Source organism: Anarhichas minor, unplaced genomic scaffold, assembly GCF_050575085.1.
Source record: "Anarhichas minor isolate MPS153535 unplaced genomic scaffold, ASM5057508v1 ptg000043l, whole genome shotgun sequence".
NCBI lineage: Eukaryota > Metazoa > Chordata > Actinopteri > Perciformes > Anarhichadidae > Anarhichas > Anarhichas minor.
Window position 1 is genome coordinate 6,206,119 of NW_027466489.1, and position 21,935 is coordinate 6,228,053.

Consider the following 21,935-nt stretch of genomic DNA (forward strand, 5'->3'; position numbering starts at 1 on the left):
AACAATGTCGAATACCTTCGAGGATAATTACCATGATCATATTTCGGAAGTAACATATGTTCTGTGGAGCGCCCACGCACCACACAAAGGGAACCCGCACGACATAAACACAGAAACGCCCGGGATCACTAATGCAAATAGCGCCAGATGCCATCACTCTGTTTCCAATGAGCGAATGATCTTTTTAGAGTTAATGCACTTAATCATAACAATTAATATTCATATGATGAGAGGAGAGGAGAGGAGCATCCTGCTTGTTAGCAGGTGGGCAAGATCTCAACCGAAATGTGGCAAACTTAAATGGTTTTACCCCTTGGAAACGTTGACAAACAATAATATGGAAGAACCTCATTTATCCAAGCAAGATACACAATGCATTCTTGTATCAATTTTTTAATCCAATAAATGCCAAAATAATTAATAGCATAAACACAATGAGCAATATTTCTTTCTTAATTTCTCTTATCTTTTTATCATTATTATTTTAGCCATTGGCTACAATGTTGCACTGTGATCCAGAATGTCAGCGTGGAAGTTAATTGAAAGAATGCACTGCAAACATTTAATATAAACGTGTTGAATGTTTTAAATGAGCTAGAGCGTGTAATTATGTGTCAAAAGTGCTAGCCCCTCAATGTCAGAGATAGTGTTTCACATACGGTGGCACTGGTGAAAGGTTCAACAAATCAGATTACCCGGATCAGAAAGCATGTTAATTATAACAATATTCCTGTTTCAGTATCATGAGTTTAATTACATTCATTTTTTGTTTTAACGCAAGTCTGAAAGCTGTAATCCTGGAAGTGTTTAACACGCTAAAATAAATAATGTTTGTGAATCTAATCAGGTAGCTCATGAGAATGGGACAAAGAATTATAATTTTATGATTGTTATGATCAATTTTATTGCTAGTTTAAATTCAGTTTCATGCTACGTATCGCTGTAACACTGCAGGCATTCTTCCACACTAATGTTGCAAATATGGTGACGAGCAATAGACACCGCATCCCTTAACTGAAGCGGTGTCTATCAGTGTTTTATTCTATTCAATCACATTTTGATTTGCTCTTTATGCACTCTTTGTTTCGAATAGGAAGATTCTGTGAATCTATCTACTTAACTCTGCCAGGTATCACCACCAGCTGACCTAAAAGCGGTGCTATTGGATGACTCGACCTGGGAACAAAATCTTCTGTGGCTATCAGCCAATAAGGTTACGGGTTACCTCTGATGTCACACAGGTGACACTGCCTGGATACTAATCAATGGTCCCTACATCAGGGGAGGTGGGTGATTTGAATACTGTTATAAATATTCAATACACAGATGAAGCTATTAGAAAGGTCTGTTTTTGTGTGCTCTCTCTACTGCAGCTGTGGACGAAGCAACAGATAATCCTACCTGTATGCAATATGTGGAAAAGGTCAAGGATGGGCCATTTAACAGTATATCTGCATAAATATTTGAATAAACAGCAGGTATGAAATATTCACTGTATTTTTTTAAATGTTTCACTGAAAATAAATAAATATTCATTATTGTTATTGTGCTTGGAGCTTTCTCATTCCACTCATGACCAGTCCATATTTGCGGATGCCACAGCACATCCCACGTGGCCAAAACCTCTGCCGTGTTGCCCTAGAGACCTGCTCCTTAATAAGGCTACGGCTGATTGGTTGACGCGGTGGGAGAATGACAAGGATGTGTGTGTGTGTGTGTGTGTGTGAGTGTGTGTGTAAGTGTGTGTGTGTGTGTGTGTGTGTTGGTTGTGGGGGGCTTGTATGGAGGAAGGAGAGTGAGGGGGGCCTAAACTGTCCAGAGAGATTTCTATGCATACTAAACAGGTCTAACCCTAGCTGGCTGAAATAAATTCTCATTAGTCCCTTCAAACAGGACTCCCTCCCTTGTCTGCTGTGCTGATACTGTGCTTCCGCATTCCTCCAGGTGCTTTACAGGGCTTCTGCGCTTTTACAAATTATTTTTACATCAAATTAAGCAGGTGGGCCGAGTGTATAATGATGCATATTCAAACTAAAAGTAAATACAATGAAAATCTACCATCAATCTGATGAGATCTCTCATACGATACACAGTATAGCGCGCACATGCACACCCAAGCACATACACAGACAAGGACCAGAACTCACCTTCTGTGGGTGAGGTTTTCAGTCGTTTGCAGAGACCCTCTACGCCTGCGTAGTCCTCCTGGAGTTTGACAACCGCCTCTGGGCCACGCAGCTCCATCAACGAGCGAAGCTCCATGACCGAGCAGCCGAAGGCTGCCGCATGGTTCTCCTCGTTTCTTTGGTTCTTGGCATAAAAATCGCTGTTGGACATGTCCCCCATGATGGCAGCTAGTCAAGTCAGTTAGATTAGTGTTTGTTATTGCGTATAGATCAATCAAAAAGCTTGCACAAGAGATGAGCTCAGTCTCATCCACAAAAAATCCAAAATAGGTATCAAGCAGGCAAAGACAACCAAAAAAAAAGAAAAAGAATGCCACTGGTAGGTAAAGTAGGCAGATAGAGAGATTAAAAAAAAGGGGAAGGGGGGGAATCCGAGGGGATCAATCGATGAGCAGCTTCTCTGTTTCAGGAGTGACTGTCAGATATCGGCAGACCAAAAACCATTAGAGAGAAGAAACAGAAGAGGAGAAAGAACAGCAGAGAACAAGGAGAGGAGGGGATGACGAAACACAAGCGGGAGCATCCAGGTGAGCGTTGGACAGCCCCAGTGGTCAGGTCCTGAGAAGGGCAATGATGGTGGTTGAAAGTCCTGTAGGTCTCAGGCTCACCACGGCTGCAGTCCAGACCCGCTCCATGTGTGGCTTCCCATTGCTGCTATTCTGCTGTTGCCTCCGCTGCCTCTCTGTCTCTACATGGTGGTCCTCCCCATCACTGCTACAGAAAGAGAGAGAGAGAGGGAGAACAAGAGAGAGAAAGAGAGAGAGAGAGAGAGAGAGAGAGAGAGAGAGAGAGGGAGGGGGGGGACGAATTCGAGAGATGAATTCAAAGAGGACAGAAGGTGAGGGAGGAGCAGGGAGAAAGACAGAGAGCACAAGAAATGAGTGTTGCGTTCTCAGGTCAGGGGTGAATGCAGCGGTAGATGGTGCACGGCTGAGAGACAGCCTCTCCTGGCTGCTGCAGTAACTATGGCTCGGCTGTCTCTATCTACTGCCGCTGCTGCTGCTGTTGCTACTGGTGCTGCTAAACTCATCGTGAGGACACACCGACTGCCAGAGAGAGAGTGAGAGAGAGAAAGAGAGAGATAGAGCGAGGGAGAGAGAGAAAGGGATGCGAAAGAGAGGGAGGGCGGAGAGAAGAGGATGCTCCTTTCTGGTGCAGAGCGGAGAGGAGTTGTGCGCGGGCGGGAGGCTGGGGCTACTCTGACGACAAAGCGGAGAGGAAGCACGTAACGCTGCGCTGTCACAGGGAGGATGGGCTGAGCTGAAGAGCTGCTGCTGCTATCTCACCTCTAGTTCTCTCTCATTCTACAGTAAGTGACCTCTCCTATGCAGTCACTCTAGCTCAGCAATCCCTTCCTCTCCGCCTGTTGCCTTGTCATGCCCTGCATTAATGATTTCCCTCCATGTCTCCCACCCTCTCGCCTTAGGACGACAATCAGCTCATGGAGGAGACTTCTACAGTGTGAGGGTGTTACACTGAAATTCACTGGATTAAGATATTTCAAAGTCTGTGACCAGTTTACGTTAACAAGTTAGCAAGTCACAAAACTAATTTCTTGGTACCAAAAGATGTGGCTGGCATAAGTCTTTATTATTTTATTCTTGACAAATCCCATGAAAAGACCAACATAAACAGTTTATTAGTCCATCTTTAAATACTTCCCCTCTTCCCTACCTTGTCTGTGACACCCACAAGCACCTTTGTTGCTACTGAAGATGTAAATAAAAAAAATCTAATTTCTAATTCTATGACAACTTAGATAATTCCCTGCAACCTCTGGACACCATTAGTGTCCTTTTTTTAAGGAATCACTCATGGTTTAATAGGGAGTTGGTACTATTTTCAGCACCAGGACTCAAAGTGCTCAGGTTCATTGTAATAAAGTAACATGTCTCCCAGTGCAATGGTGTGGCTCATTGTTGTGTTTTTAATAGTGCTTAGACAACAATAGAGGCCTGTGGCACTGAAGAATAGGCAGCACCAGCAATACTTGTTAATGTCATCAAGTCTTTGTTGAGTTTTCTCATTATCTAGCCAATTCCAAACAAACACGTAATGTCACAATACAATGCACAAAACACTTGGTATAGTCAGTTAAATTCAGCCAAGACTACAACAGCAGCATGGCCGGCTGCTCCATTCATTACAAAAAACTACAAAATCATACAATGACAATGAGTGATTTGGTCATTCATTCTTTGGAGGTCATGAGGGTTTAGGTGCACAGGGCTTTATATCGCACACCAAATTCCTATATGTAAAAGGCCAGCGTTACCAATTGAATCCTGCTTTACCAAGTAATAAAATCTACAAAATATAATCTTTATATGTGTAGTCTGAGGTAAATAGAACGTTAAACCAGCCAAGGACAAGTAGCTTCAATGTTGTCCATGTTCCTGGAGTCTGGTAGTGCAATCTGTATCTTTCTACACATTTAAACTACAGCAAAGATAATGGAGTTTTTGAAGTTGTCTAACCTTTGTTGGAATGCAGTAAAAATGTCATAGAATGCCTAGGTAACACAGACATGAATACATTATTAATGTCACTGCTAAAAGACGTTTTGTTTTAAAACCATTCCCAGAACCTAGAGAACATGTAGAGAACACTGATGTATAAGTTAACAACACAAGGTAGCATGTTACAAGATACAGAGTTTATCAAGCCATCTGTTGTCTGTTTGGAAGTAGCAATGGGAAACCACAGACAGTTCACTTAGCGTCAGATAAAACTCAGCAACACTGACGCGTGCTCAGATTCTTGGCACTGCTGGCATGCGCTGCTTAATTAGACCGGACTGAAACAATCAACCAGGTGTCCGATCGTAATTATCAAGCACGATGATGCGGAGGGGACGAGTACCAGAAACAATAGTGCGTTCGGGATCAGCGGGGCAACAACCTTGTCACAGCAGGGTAGTAAGAGATCCTGCCAACACGTGAACACACATCTGTAACTCCACAGGAACCAGTCCTGTCTGTTAATGAGCTCCAGCCCTTGCTGAAGTTAGACAGCACTGGCAATGTCACCTGGACAAGTGGGGCCTAATAGACCTGTTATACATTTCTGTAAAGCATTTCCAACAAAGGAAAATGTTTGTTTTTTTTCTCAACCAACTGACAATATTTTAAATTAAAGACATTACATATTCTAGCTCAGATGGGTTTTGGATAGTTTCTCCAGTTATTAATCAAAAAGAGGACGCTGCACTCTTCCACTCAAATCTATCAGAGAAAGTAGCAACATCGGCAAGCTACGCTGTGTGATTCATACTTCAGTTAGATTCAAGATGACCACCTTGTCTGCATGTCATTCTTTCATCCTTTTCTAATATATTTCTAGCGTGAAAGAAAAGTAAAACAAAATTGTGGAAAGAAATGCCGTATTTTCACCAATATAAGGCAGAATGTGGGAGCAGCTCCCGTCATAACATCTGTTCATTTCCCCACAATGTAAGGCGGCGTGTTTCACATTATCATGTTGGCTGGTGACTGGTAGTGGCGGTGTTATATTCTGCTGGCGTGCTGCTGCCTATTTTTAAATTACAATGACATGTGTAGGAGTAGAAAGATTGAGATTTGTTTGTTTTGGGGGGGGGGGCAAAAGACAGTGGGAAGAATGTAGATAGCAAAAGACAACAGTTGAAAGATGGAGGAAGCTGGAGACCAAAGGACAGGTCTAAAAAATGTAATACAGAATGATGGAATAAAGAGGTTTAAGCACATAGAAAGAGCAAGGCGAAAGGTAGGCTAGAGGTTGAAATGCACTGCTGAAGCCTGAGCTGAGTAACTTAATTTCTTCCGTTTTTCTATAGTGTAAACGCACATGCACACATAGACACACTAACATGCATATATGTACACAGAATAGATTTTCTCTTTTCTTAATAAAAAAAGCAAGGCAGCTCTAAGTAGAACTTTTGTTTGAATAAAATCAGATAAAACCACGATAAAGGCAGTGTGTCAAAATGGTTCTAATGCTAAGTAGTTTGAACATCCGAGGGTGAGTTAAGCGTTGGGGATATGGAGCGCTTCATGATTTTGTTATCATCTTGCAAATTTCTCTCATCGTCTTTGTACCCGTCTGTCCATCATGCTGCTAACCCGTCTATCTGTAGCGGACTAAAACACTTCCCTGCTGTGCTATTCTTCTGTCTACCTCCCTGCCTACGTGCCAGTCTGTCTGCATAATTGTTGGCATGCTCCCCATGGGTTGACAGTGAGTAATGAGTAACATTTGATCAAAGACTTAAGGAGAAAGGGTAGATTTTGCAATAATGAACAGCTTTTTACCTAAAGTGCGAGAATACTTAATTGGACTTTATGAACTCGAACACCATATGGGGACCACATTAAAACGTGAAGTTCCACAGCCAGATGCCAAGAGCATCTGACCACCATACTGTATAGTGTTTGCTATACGTTTGCAGACGACTGACAAAACACAGAGGGATCTACTACAGCTGAGATACAAAAAAGAGCTACTAACATAAAGACAAAGTAGCAGTACCCAACAGTCTGTACAGCCAAGAACGTCACTCTAATGAATTGCTGTAAATTTGCGGTGGATTTAAAACATATGACGTATGGAATGTCTATTCTTGTTATTCTTTTATTTGTTGGGAATTAAATGCAAAAGCAGCAGGTTGTATTATCCTTTCTAAATAAACATTAACATTCTGGCATATACCGTAAAATGACCGTAAAACCCAGTTATCCTACGATCACATACTGTAATCCAGTATACGGTAAGATACAGTAAAAATAAATTACCGTAGCTGCACTGTAAAAAACGGTGAAATTGTTTAGAGTGCGCATGTTGTAGAATCATGTCTACTTCATGTGTTTTCGTGGTAACAAGTAACTCTTGTCTTATTTTTGTTTGACATAAGTTATTAACTATAATTTAAACATTTTTAGACTTTGACATTGCTTCATTCATTTAACAACACTACTAACGATAGCGTCAAGAGAGAGCCTTAAGCTGAATGCCCTAAAATCAAATCTTCAAGCCTTCAAATATTAGAAAATAGTGATAAGACAGGTCAACGGTGACATATTAGTTGAGTGCATATGCTTCTGTTTTTAGAAATCACTGACTGAGGCTGCAGGTACATGGTGCACTTAAAAAAATACAGTGCAGGCAATTTTATGTAATTGTGTCTTGATGACATAACCATCACAGCCTCTATTCATCTCCAGGAGAGGCTTGTTGAAATTCACACATAATGTGCAATGTAATATTGTGCATTCTGTCTTAGCATCCATTTGACCTTTAATTATAATTTCTTTATGCATTGTGCCTGGTGAGTCGCTTGCTGGGTCTCTCTTGTTCTGCTCTGTGACTATAAAGAACAAGTATTAATGATGGAACGGTGCTCTTCAACATGTAGCTGCTTTCTCTTTGATGAGAAGTTTCTGGCCTGACAAGCAGTGGGTAGTTTGCTGTCCTCCACATCGAAGCCATGCGCATTCTCCGTGTGTCTGTCTCAAAATGTCCTTGAGCACACAGTGAGGCAGAGCTGAGGTAGGAGCTGTGCCCACTGCACCACCAGCAGAAGCTGTGGCATACAGCTCCCCCTGCCTGTGACAAAAAGTAGTGCAGGAGACTTCACCGATGAGAGAGCTGCTCTGCACACCTGCACGCCCGTAATATCCCATTATAAAATGACAGGCTTATGAATGCTCGCAGGTTTGTATCGTGACATGAAGAGATTCATTTCAAAACGTTTTCAAAAGCATCAGATTGCTTCATTTTAACAAGGTGTTCATGTGAGAGGGGACAAATAACATGAGCACCTTACGTTGTGATGCAATCGATACACCACCACCACGAAGGACAGCCTCAGAAATGATCAGCAGCAAAAATCAACAGCTCACTGACGAAAAACTCTTCATAGCTTCACAATGGTAGGAATTAGAGCATGACCGTTGGATGGGGATATATTAGATTGGGAATGCTCTTATAATTGTGTGTCCACTCCTTGTACGACAAAACATTCACAAAGGAAGGGACATGCTGAGTCAGTATGTTAGTTACGCCGCATGGTGTCACAATGCAGAAGGCAGAGATCAGACAAAGGCTTACTTTGACTTAATAACAGTGTGTTCAAGCACATGCTATGTTTCTGTGCTGCTTGAGAAGTCACATAAACTCAATGAAGAGAAAGAAAATAGACTTTTACTGTTGTTAAGAGTTGTACATACGTTGAATATAACCTGCACTACACTGCAATGAACCGTTTATAATATCTAATTGTTCATAAAAAAAATGTGGGAAATAAAATGATAAATATCAGCTACGCAGCAGAAGCAGCTACACAAAGCTTTGGGAATCCCCAAACACACGCATACACACATTGGACAGCAGCTGCGTTGCAATACTGCACTGCAATATCCGAGTGCACACACCTAGAGAGAGAGAGACCGCCACGTTAACTGACATTGTCTCTGAGGTGAATTGTTACATAACAACCACACAGAGAGCCTTATTCTTTCAGCCACCATCAGCGCTCTCTAATTGGGTTGAAAGCAGCCGTCACGCTAACCAAGCGCAGCAGACAGAGTCTGGCGCAGAAAAAGGTTATTTTGGAAACCAATGCAGGAGATCCAAAAGGACTGCAGCTCCAACACATATCAGGCTGAGGAGACGATGAAGCTGAGAGCGGAAAAAAAGAGAGAGAGAGGGAGGGATGAGTCAGAGAGAAGGGGAAAGAGAACGAGGCATGTACGAATGCGCGCGCGTGTGTGTGTGTGTGTGTGTGAGCTTAGCCTATGTCGGCTTCAGTGAGGGGCTTTTGAAGAAAAGCAGTTGGCCAGGCAACCCAGACAGCCTCAGGGGTTGCTGCGTGTCACTGCTGAGTGATATTGAGGAGCAAAAAAAAAGTGAGAACAGGTGATATGCTAAAGCTGTGAGGAGGAGGAGGCACTGAGCATTATAAGTATTTTGTCCAAACAGAGAAGTGCCACGGAAATATGTCACGGTGTTCCACTGTGGGTGACTCCGTCGTTCCCTCACTTTCCTTCTCAGCTCCACTGGCCTCCTTGCGTTTCTGTTTCTGCGTTTTACAGATGTCACCTTTCCTCTCGCCTTGGTGCCATTTTTCATTAACATTGCGTGTGAGGGGTTCCGCCGTATTCGCGGCCACCTGAATACCTTGCCCTGGGTGTTCCTACTGAGCAAACTGCCATTATACAACGTAAGCAACACGCTCAGGCTGTGGAGGGAGATATGGGGAAGTAGAGTGTAATCCTGCCTGGAGCAGTTGTGTGGATGCACACTAACAACTGTAACCAAATAAATACTGGAATTTTATTGCCAAGCATATTGACATGTAACAAACAAATGTAGCATGAAAGTCATTATTATTGAAAAGTTAGCGAAACCAAATGCTGTTTGAATATAATGATCTAATAATAAGTAGTGATTTAGTGCTTAGTAGTGGATGCTCTGGTGCTTTTACAGGCTGAGGTTTGGCCTCTGTGGGCGATCTTCCTATACAGTAAATGAGAGGTTTCGCTATCTGCTGATGAGTTCTTGAATCAAATGACTCTGAGCCCAATAACCCCTGGAACACAGCCTCTAGTTGTCAATCAGGAACAGGAACTCAGGGGTGGTGAACCGTGGTAAATGATCAAATACGGGGGAGTGGAATGAAGTAATTCATTTTGTTTTCCTCTATACTAATGATACTAATGTATGTGGTAATAGAATGGCATAAATAAAAAACAGCGAAAAGATGACTTTAAGTTGAGATCAGAAACTACGGGTTGAAGAGCATATCAATCTTTATCTTTTCAGATAGACGATCATTAACAATGACCTCTTGTGCTTGATGGATTGCCATTAAAATCCAGTTCAGATATTTCACGTCTAGTATTGTCTCGTATTGACAAATATCTAGTTAACATGCTAAATCAAGATGTTCAGCATGGTAAATATTACCTGCTAAGCATGTTATGCTGACAATGAATAAATGAAGAAACCACTATTCACTCACAATTTATTCAAACCAACATTTGGGTTTCAAGTGGACCGTTACACATTATTCTCTCCTGATGTGATGCAGAGAGAACCATGTTCTGAGCTGTAGAGACTATTGTATTCTGGGGTAACGGAGCTCAAAGGAGAAGCTTGTAACTGGAAGGTTGCCAGTCGGATTTCAGTTTGTTAATCGCATTGAACTTAGTGGTAATGTAATGTGTGACGTAAAATCAACAGCATAGTCTTCAAATGAAATTCCCTCAAAATATTACATACCCGATTTTCTGAGAGATTTGAGTTAGCATGTGCTTGGTGTTATCAATTTAGACGTCGTAATTTTAAAAAAAATCACAATATCTCAATCCATTGAAAGACGATAAATAGTCATATTGAATTATCGCCCAGTACAGGTTAAATTAAACTGTCTCACACGTGCCTGCGGTATATATTATAATATCAAACAGCCTTTGTAAACATTCCCAGGGAAAAAAAATATGAACACAGTGCCTGGTAGACTGAAAGACTGTTTAAAAAGAACATTGAAGAAATTGCGGTACTGTCTACCTTTTCACTTCGCCCATCGTAGAGATTACAACTTCCACGCCATCCATGCTCCATGCTCCCACCCAGCTTCTTTATCATAACCTCGCCCATATGAACACAGTCCAACCTAGAGTAAGTCTGTTTTTATCTGTTTCACCACCAGATTCACTACTTTCACTGGATAATGCATCAAACAAGAGGATGACACATGTGCTCGTGGGGATGTTACTAATCCACACACACACACACACACACACACACAGTATGACACATGGTGCAGTCCACATGGCACTCAGAGTGACACTTGCTTATGAAGGTTTCTAACCTCAAAAGGTCCCGCAAAACATACTGAGTCATCATCACATTAGATGTTGAATGCTTTTTGTGTAATGAAGCAGAGACTGTGAATTTAACTTTGTAAATTCTGGTGTTGGGTTAAATCATGATGGTAATGATATATAAGGCCCTGAATGATGAGCATTTGCAAAGATACAGTCTAAAATTCTGCATTTCTTTGTCAGTAATGCCACTCAGGCTTGGACTAGCCCTATAACTTAGGGGTTTACATGGAAAGTGGTTTATGTCAAGCAAAGTTCATGCCGCATACGGTGTGTTGTGCAGCTGGTAAATGGGTTATCAACACTACATTTTGATGAATGAAGAGGGGTGTGGCTTCAGCAATGCTCTCACTTCTGTAAAAGTCACAGAAAAAGAAATCTGCACAGCCATGCATGAGAGTACATGATACAGAAGTCCTTCCTGTGCAACTAAATGGGCATGCATAGTCAACTAATAGTCATCTAAGGTAAACAAAAAGGCACTCCATTGCTTTCTTAGAGTAATGGAATAGAATGGAATAGAGTGTCTATTTTTAACAAAAAAACAATTAGTGCACTGGTACCGTGAGACTTAAAAAACAAATCTTAGTTACAGACCACCCAAATAAAAATGACTGAAAAGACTGGATGACACACTTAAAATGTCACACTGTTTGACTGGCACTGATAAATTGCTGCAGCCGTTAAACATAAACAAACACGGCACAAGTTTGATGTTGAGAGCAGAAGTGATGACAAGGTGAAGATGGGGGTTACACACTGCTTGAGTTCTAACCGCTTCATCATCTCTAAAATCTTTCAAAGAGAATCTCTTGTGGTGCAGCTATATCAACACAGATAAACATGGAGGGGAAACATCTTTCTGCTTTATCTTTTCTTTGCCTCGTTGCCAGCCTACAGGGGGACATTTGGAGTTTGTTCGGATCCTACACTGGCTGGGGGTTTCCATGTGAGTAATTGGTATCTGTAAACCATCTGTCTGATGGTGTCACTGAGCATGCAGGACTAACTAAACTAAAATCTGGCGCCATTGTTACACCTTTGGCTTAGGCATATGAAGAAAGGGACTGATACTGGTGTTCCAGGTTAAACTGAAAAATAGGCCAACAGGCATACGGCCCAGAAACATAGACTACAAATAGAAAGAGTTTTGTTAGTAATGTTAAGAATGTTATTCCAGCTTTCAATTCAGCCGTCTACAGGGAGTTAAGAAGGAACTGAAACTGTGTAATATTGGCCGCAGTATGTGCGCAGTAGAGCATGTCTCTCTAACTGTTAATAGAACAAAAGAGAGGGCTTACAAAAGATCTATCGTTGGCCGTTTAAGTCCACCAGAACACATTTATCCCATTTGTATCCTGAATTAGCACCAGCTGCACTCTGTTGTTTTATCAGATCAACACAGTACTGAATAAGCATATTACAATGTGACATACAGTCTAGTCTGTATGTGTTAATTAAGTATCATCAAAATCATAAGTTAGGTATTCTGAAGACTGAAAGACAGCAAAACTTACTTCTCTTTTAAGAGGATGTTGTTTACAGCTAAAGGCAAAATGTTAAATCAAGCATTTTAGCCAGTCATACATGCATGCATTTATATCCATGTATAAGCGAGACCATGTGCATGCCGTGTGCATATTCCTATGCATGCTAACACACACACACACACACAAAAACAAACACACACACACACACACACACACACACACACACACACACACACACACACACACACACAACAAACACACACACACATTAACTTCCTGCTGCAAGGTCACCGGAAGGTAGAAAGAAAAAAAAGACTGCTGTTGCCCTCTCCTTGCTCCAGATGAGCCTGTAGAAATCCTGAGGGAGTTATTGATCTAATTAAATTCTGCACATTAATGCTAAGTGTGCTAGAAGGGGACCAGAGACAGAATGAGGAGGAGAGAAACAATTAAAAAGAGTGAATGAGTAACAATAGTTCTTTTGAATCCATAGTCTTGGTGCGCATCACATGAAGATAGGGAACTGTAAAATAGACGTGCGTTTGCCAATTACATCCCAAGTGCAAAAATCTCTACCGCTGAATTCTAAGAAATACCTAAAGAGTGTAAATGTGAAACAGAACTGTGTGTTTTTGAACTGCCATTTCACATTTTATTTTAAGTCCTGAGATGGGCACAGTATATCACACCTGTGTTGTTATGGCAGCACGAGCGTGGCTATAAAATGTCATCACCACTGTAACAGACTGTCTCATGTTTGTCGTTCTGGTGTTGACGACGATATGTCCCTTGATGGTTGCCGTAGCGAAGGCGCAACTCCCGCCTCTGGCAAAAGGAGAAAACAATAATAAAGAGAGTAGCCGTGGGCTGATACAAGATGTCTAATCTCCCGACTCCAGTTATTACTGTATGATAAGTGCCCTTATACACGAACCCAAGACGCTCGGTTACACCACTTTTATTGGATTTAGAGTAAAACAACAGCTAATACTAGCAGAGCCAAATGCAACCAATTACACTGCAACATGTATCGTGTAAAAAGACAACAACTAATGGTACGATTTGAAAATTCCTGACTTTGGTGCCCCCAGTGGTAGTATCAAAAAATGACACTGTGGCTGACAGCAATGCAGGCTAAATCCGCAACCCCGACACCCCTTTAATCTCATAAACAGTTGCATATACATAAAAGGGTTGACAGATGGAAAATGTACATCAAAGTGATACAGATGTGGGCACCTCCATTTAGAAACGGCAGAAAAACTGCTCGTAGAAGATGAATTTTAAATGAGAGCTGGTCTAAGCACGTATCAAACCATTTAATCTGCATAAACAGGTGCACTTCAGCTGCGATGCTCCAGAGACATCTGTACAAGTGAGTGTATTTAAAGCTACAAAATGATTATTCCTTCATTTGATTTATATCGGTTTTTGATTTACATGGATGGTCTCTGAAGGATGGTGTCAGATGCAGTAAATACAATTTTATTATGGGTAGATATCATGTACATAAATGCAAATGGCCAAACAGTAAACCCTCCCTTAACTGTTTCAAAAATGAATGTAAAATGTCGGTTAATATATGATGTCATTTTCAATCATAGTCCTTGCTGCTCAAATTCGTTAAGTTTACATTTTATTATATTGCCAACCCCACAAATGTTTAAATGTTCATCTGTTTCTTTTTGTTTGTTTTTTTCTATTGTTTTTTCTTTTCTTCAACTAGCTTACTAAATGTATGTATTTGTGTATATTAATTTATATTAGGGCTGCCCCCTCTTAGTGGACTAATCAGTCATTTTGGTCTTAGGTGACTAAGATTTCTGTTGTCGATTAGCCATTTTTTAAGGCTTTACATGCTGAATGACTTATTTCCAAGAAACCTATGAGCATATCTCTGGTGAAAAACAAGATTTAAAGCGGTGCCTTTGTGCGATTCTTCGTGGAATTTACCCATTTTAGTATATAGCTTAAATGTAGCAAGCTGCAACATTGAGACATTGTGTAAAACAAGTCCACATACTTTAAAAAAAAAAGAACCTACTCAACCAATCAGCAGGCAGCACACCAAGAATATAATGACTGACAGGTCAGGAATAGAGACAGATAAAAGCTATTAATCACTGTCTCTTACTGAGTCACACTCAATGAGATGCTCACATTACGGGTGACTGAAACTTGAAGTCCTTTTATCTGGATAAGTTGAATTAGAAAAACACAGATGCTTGTTGATGGACCAGGCAATGTGACATTACAGTTAAAGCAAGTGGGTGTCAGAGTCAAGTGACTGCCTGCAGTAGCTTATTAAACTCTGCCTTTCAAACCCATCTTGTGTTTGTTCAAGATACATTTCATGAGGTAGTCTCAAATCCAAATTTGTAACATTTTAGACAAAACTGTGGAAAGCAAGCAAGAAAATAAAAAAATAAAAAATCTACAGGACTATATTAGAAATGTCATGAATTGTATTTACATAACCCAAAATATCAAATTTTCCTAAAAGAGCTTCATACTGAAGAATTTATATCCACCTCATTTTGAATTAGGAATAGGAATTGAATTGAAACTATACTTCAAAGGGACAGGGACAGGGAGAGGGCTGTCAACCCTGTCAGTTGTGTCCTGTACTCCCCGCTCTCACCTTCCTCACCTCTCTGTTTCTTTCATCTCCTCTGTTTTTCCTAAGAATTCTTCCACTGGTAGACAAGCTTACAAAATCAAAATGAGCCATTTATAATGTCACTTTATAATAGTTTCCTGATATTTCTTATCACCAACAGGACATGAATAAATGAATACTTACTGTACCTGTACTTGGATCAAGTCTCCTATTAAGATTTCTTTGTTTTTTGTGGAGAAATGACTGTCATGTCTGCATATGTGTTTGTCGCTGTGCTACACAGAGGTGATGATGACACAGCAAAATCGAATGCACTGCGACGCTAACAGATTCTCTCTTGACTATATAAAATATGACAGGTAGGCTGTTTTTTTTTCTTGTACACATCTGTCGTTCTTTTGAACAACTGTTAAATCATTAAAAACAAATACTATATACAATGTATATTTTTTGCATATGCCTTTTGGATGGAAGAGGGAACCTCGTTTTTTCCGAACTGAAAGTAAAGGACTGGTCTAAATTCACATGCTGACTTTACTTTGTACATTTGTAGGCCTGTATTATCTAACCATAAGTTAAAAAGAGTACTTTGCTGTGCTACGTCTATCCTATAACGTTATCAAATATGTACTTCAATTATCTAAAATTGGGTTTAAGGGCATGAAGTTTCAGAGGACGATGAGACAGCCGGTGCATAAATCTTTTTCCAAATTTTCCTTCTTTCCTCCATTTTCAGTCTTTGTGCTCCTTTGTGCTCACCTTTATTCTTTAATGTCTCATCACCTGTATTTTTGTTCTACTGGTCAAAAAGAGACAGAGTGAGAGTAAGAGAGAAGGGGACGGAAAGAGGACCGACACTCTGCCTCTGAGCTGTCTGGCTGTTTTGGTGCAAGCAGAGCTGATGGTTGGGGTCACACAGTCATCCCAGTCCCAACAGAGGCACAATCCATTTCCTATGACAGCCTTTCTAACAGTGTGGCCGACTGACTAAATGACTGAATAAATGCATGAATGACTGAACGACTTGGTGGCTATAGGCAAATGGCTGACTGGTTGGCTGACTGACTGCCTAGCTGTACTGAAGTTTCTCTGAATGGTTGTCGTTTTTTCGTTTGTTATGTTGGTGCACACTGACTAACTGGCTGTCTACTGAACTGACTGACAAGTCAGCCAACCAGACAGCAAGCCAGTGACCCTGTCTGTCAGTTGGAGTGATGATCAGTCAGTTGATCAGACAAGCAAGAAAACATTCAACTAACAAGCCAGTGAAATTACCAATTCATTGACCACTGACTGTAATCAGCCACCGAGTCAGCCATCCAGAACAACAGACAGCCAACAGATCAAGTAGGAGAGGTGATAATGTTCCCTATTAATCCACCATGCTGAAGAGTCAGTTAGCTAATGCAGGGAAGACAGCTAGCCGGCAAACACACATGATCAGCTATGGCAGTGAAGCCTGCTGCTATGACAGAACAAGTCAGTAAGTGTGACAGAGAAGAGACTGCAGAGTGCATGCAGCCAACAGATGGCCTGACTGAGTGAGGAGGTGTGTAATAAAACATATCCATTTAGAAAAAATTTTGATCTCTCTCAAAAAAAAAAATAGAGTTTGACATAGATAATGGACCAACACAACATGCAACAACATGCATGATACATATGTGCATATAGATGTAGATAGATTTGTGCATGTGTGTATTTATATATATATATATATATATATATATATATCAAACATATCTCCAAACATGAATCCATTCTGCAGGAGAACTATTCCTACCATAGATCCTCCTCATCTCTCTGCATAGCTGCATCTTAACTGCCTTGCTTTTCTTACTGATTCAGGGCTAAAATATTATCCATTTTCTGCACACCCACAAACCACAGACATGCATGGAACAACGTGTACAGATTAGTAATCACACATCACAGCCTCCCGCCATGCAGATGATTTACACCAACAGAACCAAAAGCAACTAACAAAAGCAGCAAACAGATAAGCTGTTCATTCACACGAGCACAGCGTATACTTACACAGCAGCAAGGTTATCACCACCATCACCGTGACGTGAAAATCCTCCCACCTTAAAACGATATTGCAACGGCACATGCAGCAGCGGACTAACCACCACAGCGGTGTGCAGTATGTGTGTGGTGTGTGTGTGTATATGTGTGTGTGTGAGTGAGTGGGTGTAGGTGTGCGTGTGTGTGTGGAGACTCGCTAAGCTGCACACTCACTGCTACTGCCTCAGCTGGGGCTGTCTCAATGCACAGCCTGTACCATGTCGGCAGGCGGCAGGGGTGGGCGTGTGTGTGTGTGTCTCTGTGTGTGTGAACAGTGCTGCATAGCAAGGAGGATGCTCTTCACTTGACGAAGCTTTCCCCTCACTCGATAGAGGGATCGAGATAGATAGATGGAAAGATAAATGAATGGACGGGTTGATGTAGATAGAGAGCGATGAAAGGTACAGATATTATAAACACCTCTCTTTTTCTGTGTTTCTCTACTTCTTCTCAGGGACAGAAAGAGGGGTCCAAAATGTCCAAAAAGAGTAAAGGGAGAAAACTGAGGCAGTAAAGGCAGAAACAAGAGTGAAAGATGTTGAGGTAAAAAAGGAGCAAACCTATATGCGAAAAACTGAGATAGAGAAGAGGGATGAGGAGGAGGGGGGGAGGGGGTAACTTTCAAGGACATGGATCGTTGTCAGGCTCATTCTAGTGTTCTGCAGGTCGGGATACCCATACCACACATGCAAAGCTGCATACAGCTCATCCCAGTGGACATGATGGCTGCGGGACATGATGCTTTTGTGTGCCTGTGCATGTGTCTGGCTCATCCACACACACACACAAACACACACACACACACACACACACACACACAAACACACACACACACACACACACACACACACACATCCACAAATACACACACACCTGCTCTGCCCCAGCCAGTCATCTGGCTATCCTGCAAGCCAGCCTCGACAGGAGAGGATAACAGCCTTGTGTCATGTTGCCGTCACTTCACTATCCCACATCTCATCCTGTCACAGCTTGGAAAAGGGGAGGAGGAGGAGGGAAGCCAGACCCCCCCCCCCCCCCCCCCACCCATCTTATTTGTCTTCTTTTTTTTTTTCTCTCTCTCTCTCTGTGTTTTGTCAGGGCCTATTTTTCAGTTTCTTTCTCTCTCTGTGTAACACTCTCTCTACCCCCTGTTGTGTCACAGGTGTATTATGTAAATATCAGATGTTGGACAGCATCAGCATCACTAGCAGCATCCCCCACCCACACACACACACACTTTAGGTTATTCCCACTAGAATAAACACAGGTTAAAGAGAGCTGAGCTGTGCACATCCAGCATGTGCTGACGTATCTCTACAGTATTGTAGACGTCTAAGTCTTTGCATGCTGTACAGTAGAGCTACTGCTGCACAATTGTTCCACTTGAGAAGGAGAACATCCTTTGTTATCTGACAAGTGTTGAGTCAAAATGAAGCGTTCAGCATAAAATTTGGAAAAAGGAGAAAAAAGGGGATACTGTGTGGCTTTTTAAAGAAAGATCAGATTCTGTCATGGTTAATGTCAAGCTTTGAGACTTGCTTGCTTGCTTATTAACAAGCCTCAACTACTCCAAACATCCCATTGTGGCAAGGATTTATCTGAGACACCATGTCTTGCACAGGACTTTTACTACAGAGGAGCCCTTTAAAGAAACTCAAACTTCAACCAGCTTGGCCGCTGTTGATTTTGCATTTTGTGCGTTTGTGTGCAGATAAATACTGTATATATAATGTGTAGGTGAATTGGTATAGTAAAAGGACACTGCACACATTTTTTTCTAATTTGAGATAAACATTTTAATCACGATCAATTTTGGGAAGATGGACAAAAAAAGAGATTATTCATCGAAACAACATCTTTGAGTTGCCATCGTGGCTGAAGTAATGCAGGGGAAGACAGGTGGAATTAAATATAATATAATGGTATAAAAGTATAGTTGGCAGGCCTATATAGTCTTTTGTATTATTGAGTTTACAGGATAACATTGTACTAAGTTCATAATATATAATAATGTTGTTTTATGAGGAAGCATATGGTGGGGTGTGGAAAATATAGGTTTTAAAGAACATCTATTAGGATCATTAATCTTTGATGGGGAAGGAAATCAGAGAGATTTTCTGAATGAGAGAGAGAGAGAGAGAGAGAGAGAGAGAGAGAGAGAGAGAGAGAGAGAGAGAGAGAGAGAGAGAGAGAGAGAGAGAGCAGTGATGGGGATCAGAAACAGGCCCTGAATATCAATGCAGCACGTCTGAGAGAATTCAGGGCTGCAGTGCACCAAAACCTTGGAGAAAGTGCGCGAGAGGACAATAACATCACAGGCAGCCAGAGCTGGGGTTACCTGTCCTGCGAAGCCAAGACCACCCAAACCAAATCACCATCTTGCTCCACTTAAATGTCATGAATCAGAACACATCACGACATCCCCCTCATTTGGATTTCCTTTTTGACGTCACCTGTAAAATTGTCATTGTAAATTGAATAAAAAAAGACATATTTTGTGAACTCAGATGTTCTGAGAGACACTGTTGTACAACCTTCTTGCTAAAAAAAGTACCACACCTAGTTTCTAGTGGAAAATAACTATAGCACTTGTCTCAGTAATTTGAAAGTCAGCTTCTCCCCACCCCAAATCCTGCAGGTAAGCCTATTCAAAGTAGATGCTGCAGGCACACCTACGCACTAAAGGAAAGAAAAGAAAACACAAACACACATTTTTAGCTTAGGCTAAATGTATGCCATTCATCCTAATAATTAAATGAATTGAATGTCATTCAAGAAGCCTGCTAGACACATTAGTGTAACGCTCCTCATCCTCTTTGTCTCTCTCTCAAATGATTTCTTCCCATAAAAGCTCCATTTCCTTCCAGAAGGGATCTGTTAACCCATAAAGTGCCATGTTTACCTTAGGTCAGTCAGACATCTCGTATCCTCATCACAAGACACCAGCCCGTAAGCATTAGCCTTATTAATCGCGGAAGCCTGAGACCATCTCCCGAGTGCCGTAACAAAATAAAACCATACAATCAGTGACATTGTGCGGGCGAGCACACAAGCATGCGGTCAATGAGATGACTCCCAAAGGTCTTTAACCTTTCTCTATGAGAGGTCACCATCACGCATACTCCCTCTTATCTAATATATTACTCACACGCTGCATGTCTGTACTTCCTTCATGCAATAATCTCTGACAGTTATGAAGAGTGAAAGCCAATTCTACAGCTGTGTGCTCTGGCACACAGTCGTAGAGTCTGGAGCCGGTTTCATCTGATGTGCAACATGCAAGCTGCAATTTGCAACATCAGATCATTAACTTTCATGTTGATTTTGATCACTATTCACAAATTTAAGACGATTGACTAGTGAGCCACACATTCCTATTGGGAATAGTCCCGCAGAACAAATTAAATGGATCTGCAATTTGCGAAAGCAGCCCCTGAAACACAGGAATGTTTAAGAGAGTTAAAAATTTGTATATTTTAATGCGCGCTAGTATCCTGGTTATATTCTAGTTTTTGGAGTATCCATATTTCAGAAACCTAGAAACGTGGTTATGCTAATAGAAACCAGGATACAGTGTCGTGCATATTATCCTGTGTTCTGAATATTTCAGAGACCAGCCACCAGCCTGAGATCTCTTGCTCCGCCCCTATCCAGTCGCCAGAGCACTTACCATTACATCGCCTGCTGTTTTGGATTCCAGGCTCGCAAGCAATTTTCGTTAATATTGTATTTTGTTTGCACTTGCCTTTCCGGTCTGATTTTAGGTCCCTCCCCTGCTCCCTATGTCAGCAGCTGTGACAGTGTTTGATGGGGGGGGGGGGACTGTTGCACACAATGTTTCTGTAAGTTTTAATAATAATGACGCTCTGAACTACTCAGTATAGTCCTAGTAATTAGCAGGAAAGATGTCCACTCTCATTATGCAAAATTGTTTGCTTTTGAACCAAATGAAAAAGGAGAGCCAGAGAACATGAGCAAAGTTATTTTTAAGCTGTGGGAAAAACAAATTAGGATCAAAGAGAGAAATGCCACAAATCTCCGCTCCCGTCTTAAAACTGCCGATTAACAAAATATTCAAGTCTGCCACCGACTCCATCTACAAAGGGCAGCTGAACCAAAACTCCAACGATGGTGAGCAATCATTCCTCAATCATTGGGGCTTTTGCAAAATATAAAAGTGACAGTCGAGGTGACGAGACTATAAAGGGGACAGTTACCACCAGTTCATTGATCTGATTTATTGATTTCAACATGCAAACTGCCTATTGTGGCCACTTATGCTTGTCCAGATGTGTATACATATGTGTGTCCCAAAATCGTCAGTATTTCAAAACCACCTAACCGTACTAATACCCTTCATTAAAACCACCGATCCACTTCCAGGTTTACGCAGCAACTAATGATCATTTTCATTATAGATTAATTCACCAGTTATTTTCTCGTTCAAACTATTAGTCACTAATATATTTGAAAATAGAAAAGAATGTCTATCACAATATACCAGACAGGATATTCAATTCTTCCAATTGTTTGTCTGACCAAAAGTCCAAAACCCGAAGATATTTAGTTGACCATCATAAAAGACAAATAAAAGAAACAAATCTGCATATTTGAGAATCAATTACCTTCGTTAAAAAATGATATCTGTTGAATAACTGCAGTTTTTGCATAAAATATGCTTAATTGGTATATTATTATTGGTAAATAT

General features: G+C 41.1%; 1 protein-coding gene across 5 annotated transcripts in view; it reads right to left on the reverse strand.

Moving 5' to 3' along the window:
- Positions 1 to 17,383, reverse strand: part of atp2b2 (ATPase plasma membrane Ca2+ transporting 2) — a 79,073-nt gene extending 61,690 nt beyond the window's left edge. For 4 of the 5 annotated variants that reach the window (XM_076110560.1, XM_076110559.1, XM_076110558.1 and 1 more), the window contains exons 1-2: positions 17,198 to 17,383; positions 2,148 to 2,900 (exon numbers count right to left, since the gene is read on the reverse strand). In XM_076110560.1, coding sequence (XP_075966675.1) covers positions 2,148 to 2,346 — 199 coding nt within the window. In that variant the 5' untranslated portion in view covers positions 2,347 to 2,900; positions 17,198 to 17,383. Of the gene's footprint in view, positions 1 to 2,147; positions 2,901 to 7,989; positions 8,126 to 17,197 lie in introns of those variants that run through there. The other variant, XM_076110557.1, reaches the window with a different exon arrangement.
- Positions 17,384 to 21,935: the final 4,552 nt, after the last annotated feature.